The sequence below is a fragment of the Caenorhabditis briggsae genome (assembly GCF_000004555.2).
Source record: "Caenorhabditis briggsae AF16 supercontig from assembly CB4, cb25.NA_191, whole genome shotgun sequence".
Taxonomy (NCBI): domain Eukaryota; kingdom Metazoa; phylum Nematoda; class Chromadorea; order Rhabditida; family Rhabditidae; genus Caenorhabditis; species Caenorhabditis briggsae.
In genome coordinates this window covers 1420-4516 of record NW_025543481.1, presented here as the reverse complement: position 1 = coordinate 4516, position 3097 = coordinate 1420, and the positions used below count along the sequence as shown (strand labels likewise).

General features: G+C 40.1%; 1 protein-coding gene across 1 annotated transcript in view; it reads left to right on the top strand.

Moving 5' to 3' along the window:
- Nucleotides 1-637: 637 nt before the first annotated feature.
- CBG24565 overlaps nt 638-3097 on the top strand; it is a gene marked incomplete at both ends in the record, with an annotated part of 3863 nt that continues 1403 nt past the window's right edge. Inside the window, 8 exons of the mRNA XM_045241086.1 lie at nt 638-670; nt 712-816; nt 858-1030; nt 1084-1288; nt 1338-1824; nt 1871-2686; nt 2734-2945; nt 3012-3097. The exon at nt 3012-3097 is cut by the window's right edge and continues 509 nt beyond it. Of these exons, the coding sequence (XP_045091366.1) occupies nt 638-670; nt 712-816; nt 858-1030; nt 1084-1288; nt 1338-1824; nt 1871-2686; nt 2734-2945; nt 3012-3097 (2117 nt within the window). The remainder of the gene's footprint in view (nt 671-711; nt 817-857; nt 1031-1083; nt 1289-1337; nt 1825-1870; nt 2687-2733; nt 2946-3011) is intronic.

Genomic DNA, 3097 nt, shown 5'->3' with positions numbered 1-3097 from the left:
GGTCAAGAAAAAAACCATGCGGCAAAACCGTGCCAGGGTTGCAAATTAGGCTCCGCCCATTTTTCCTCCCAGATGGTTCTTCCCACTTTTTCTTTTCCTCCCAGTTGGTGTGCTCTCTTTTTCTCTTCATGACCGGCTATGCGCTTTCAAATATATTTTCCGCCGGAAGGGGTTCATCGACGCCGTACAAGAAAAACAACACATTTGTATATCGAGATTTTTTTCCGGGAAATCTCCTTTAATCGGAATAAGTACTCAAAAAAAAACTGTTTCTGCTTTTCTCGATCCGCTCTTATTCACCCTCTAGTTGACACACTCGCAAACCCTTCTCTCGCGCCTTTCAAAATGCAACGACACTCCGCTCCACCCGCTGGCGCGAAAGGTTTATCGTAAACCTACACCGAATTTTTTCTATCACATGCCGATTCTAAAAATTTAGCAAATTAGTAGAACTTGTAGTTATCAGTGTTTCACTTGTTTGAACTTTTCCGCAATCCTTTTCTCTATAAACTAGCCCCCCACCTGTCCGAACCATGTTTTCCCTCATTATTTAACCGATTCCTCGTTTTTAAGTAGATTTTTTTCAGATATCGTCTACTAACATTAATTTAAGCTACTCTGAAATACTCGATAAAAAATGGCGAACGCAGGAACTAGTCAAGGAAATGATGTAAGCTTTTAAGAAATATCTCGATCACAGATCGTTTTCAGTGGCGTTATATCCCTCCTCTGAACATCAATACTGTCATACAGAATCCGGTATCTTCAATCAAGTTCGACCCATATGAAGAGCTTTTCTGGACAGGGTCGGCAACTGTATGTTTTACTGCTTAATTCGACTAAAACCTAGATTGTAGGGAAAAGTTGCATCTTGGCTCCCTACGAATCACTTTTCCCGTTATACTGCGTTCGCAATCTCAAGACATAGTGGTGTTCATCATATTGAACCAACAGAGAACGCAATTTTCACTTTAACCAGTACAAATCTCCGTGCCACATCTAGACAAGGAGTACCTCTTGGCACCTATAGGTAAGTGATCATAAAAACAATGAAAAGAAAAGTTGTCTGAAATTTCATTGCAGTCCAAAAACTATGCAAAATATGGTATCATTGCACCGATTACCAGGGAGTTCCACTTTTGTTCTCGGCGGGTTCGACCACAAACTAATTATTTATGATTTCGCGAAAGAAAAAGAAATACGAACGACAGATTTAGAAAGTGACGAAACTGGTATAATCATTCGATACAACGGTACAAATACATTCACAGCAGATTCTCTGGGAAGGGTGAGATTCCCTTCAACAATAACATTTATGCGAACATTGTTTTTTACAGATTCATGTCAAAAATCCAAAAAACTTCGAAACCGTTCGAATTATTACATGCCATAGTGACAAGGTTCTAGATTTCGATGTTCAGGGGCATCATTTAGTAACGTGTGGATTGTCATTGTCAGTATCATTCTCATTCACAGTCATTTACTTTCATTTCAGACAATCCAAACACTCGGAAAAATTTATCAAAGTTTTTGATCTTCGAATGTATAAACATGTATCGCCCATCTCAATGAATCACTGTCCACAATTCGTTCGATTCATGCCATCATATTGCGATCGTCTAGCTGTCGTCTATCAGACATGTTTCAACAGAGACCAAATCGATGTGCAGCCTAATGCGTGGACCAACTATCCAGCAGGAGTCAGAATGCTCGATATGATGTCTCCTGTCACCTCAAGTATCGAGTTCTCCATGGATACTACCATCATCACGTCATTCGATTACTCTAGCACTAAAAATTTTCTAGCCATTGGGAATAGCATGGGTGAGTGTGAATGAAATACAATGTGTATGATTTTTTTGAATTCCAGGAATGGTAAATCTTTTTACCGATCGAGATCAGCCACTGGTGAATGAGAACTCGAAAGATACCATTTTCGCTCTTCCGCCAGTACAACCACCCGTCTCCTTCGTAATTGATGATGTTTCACACTCAGTTGGATCTATTCCTATTCCTTTTCCACAAGAAGATCTAGTCAGTAATTGGCCAAGCGAGCTGACGCAAATCGTTCATAGACCACGAAAGCCACCTTCAGAAATGAAGAATGCAAAATCGATACATTATGCTTTGCAAATCACAAATCCTCGGATACATACCAATCTCAAACTTTTCAACATTGTTCCTTACTTTCTGGACCACGAGTTCATCGAAATACCATCCGATCAGAAAGTGATGGAGAGCCCTATTCCTGTTTCGATAGAGAAAGTGAAAGTTTCCAAATTGTACAAGAAAAGGGCGCCTCCAGTCATCCAAGGAGCTAACCGGCGAAGAAAAACCACAGACGACACGGTGGAATGTTATAAATGGAACGTCATCCGACATGTGACTATGCAATCGACTCATGCAATGAATCTTTTTGCTAACGCTGTTGTTCAAGTCGTTTACTATATGACTTCGCTTCGGAATATAGTTCTCCAGCATATATGTTTAAATGATTCATGCGTCACCTGCGAATTGCATTTTTTGTTCACTGCGTTCCCATCAAAGATCGGCTTAGAGGAAGAAATTGTCACAATGAATCTAGCCTGGGCTCTTGCACGAAACGGAGTGTCATTGAAAACAGGCGGAGTTTTGTCTGCAATTCAACAAGTGACCAGAACTATCCTCAACGATATGACAGATAAAGGTTTGTCAAGAAACTCTGTTATTAGTTTTTAAAGGGAAATTTTGAAGATTCAGTAGATTCTACCGTCGTAACCAAATTCGATAGACACTTGCGGTGTGTTCGATGTCAAAAAGTGCAAAATGTGGAACAGGGAACTGTTAGTTTTCTGACTCTAAACTATGCCTCGATCCAACAGGCCTCATTCTGTCAACTCGTGGAAAAATCCCTTCATCTTGGTCCTGATTCTGGAGAGAGACAATGTGAAGATTGCAAAGAGAAGGTACTTTGATTTCAACCAGTTATCAAAAAAATGTGAAATTTAACAGACTCGTATGGAATGCAAAAGAAAGATTCGCGAGCTCTCCCCTGTTCTACTCATAGATACGAACACATCTTCAGTCGAATATCTAGACTTTTGGCAAAGACAATTAG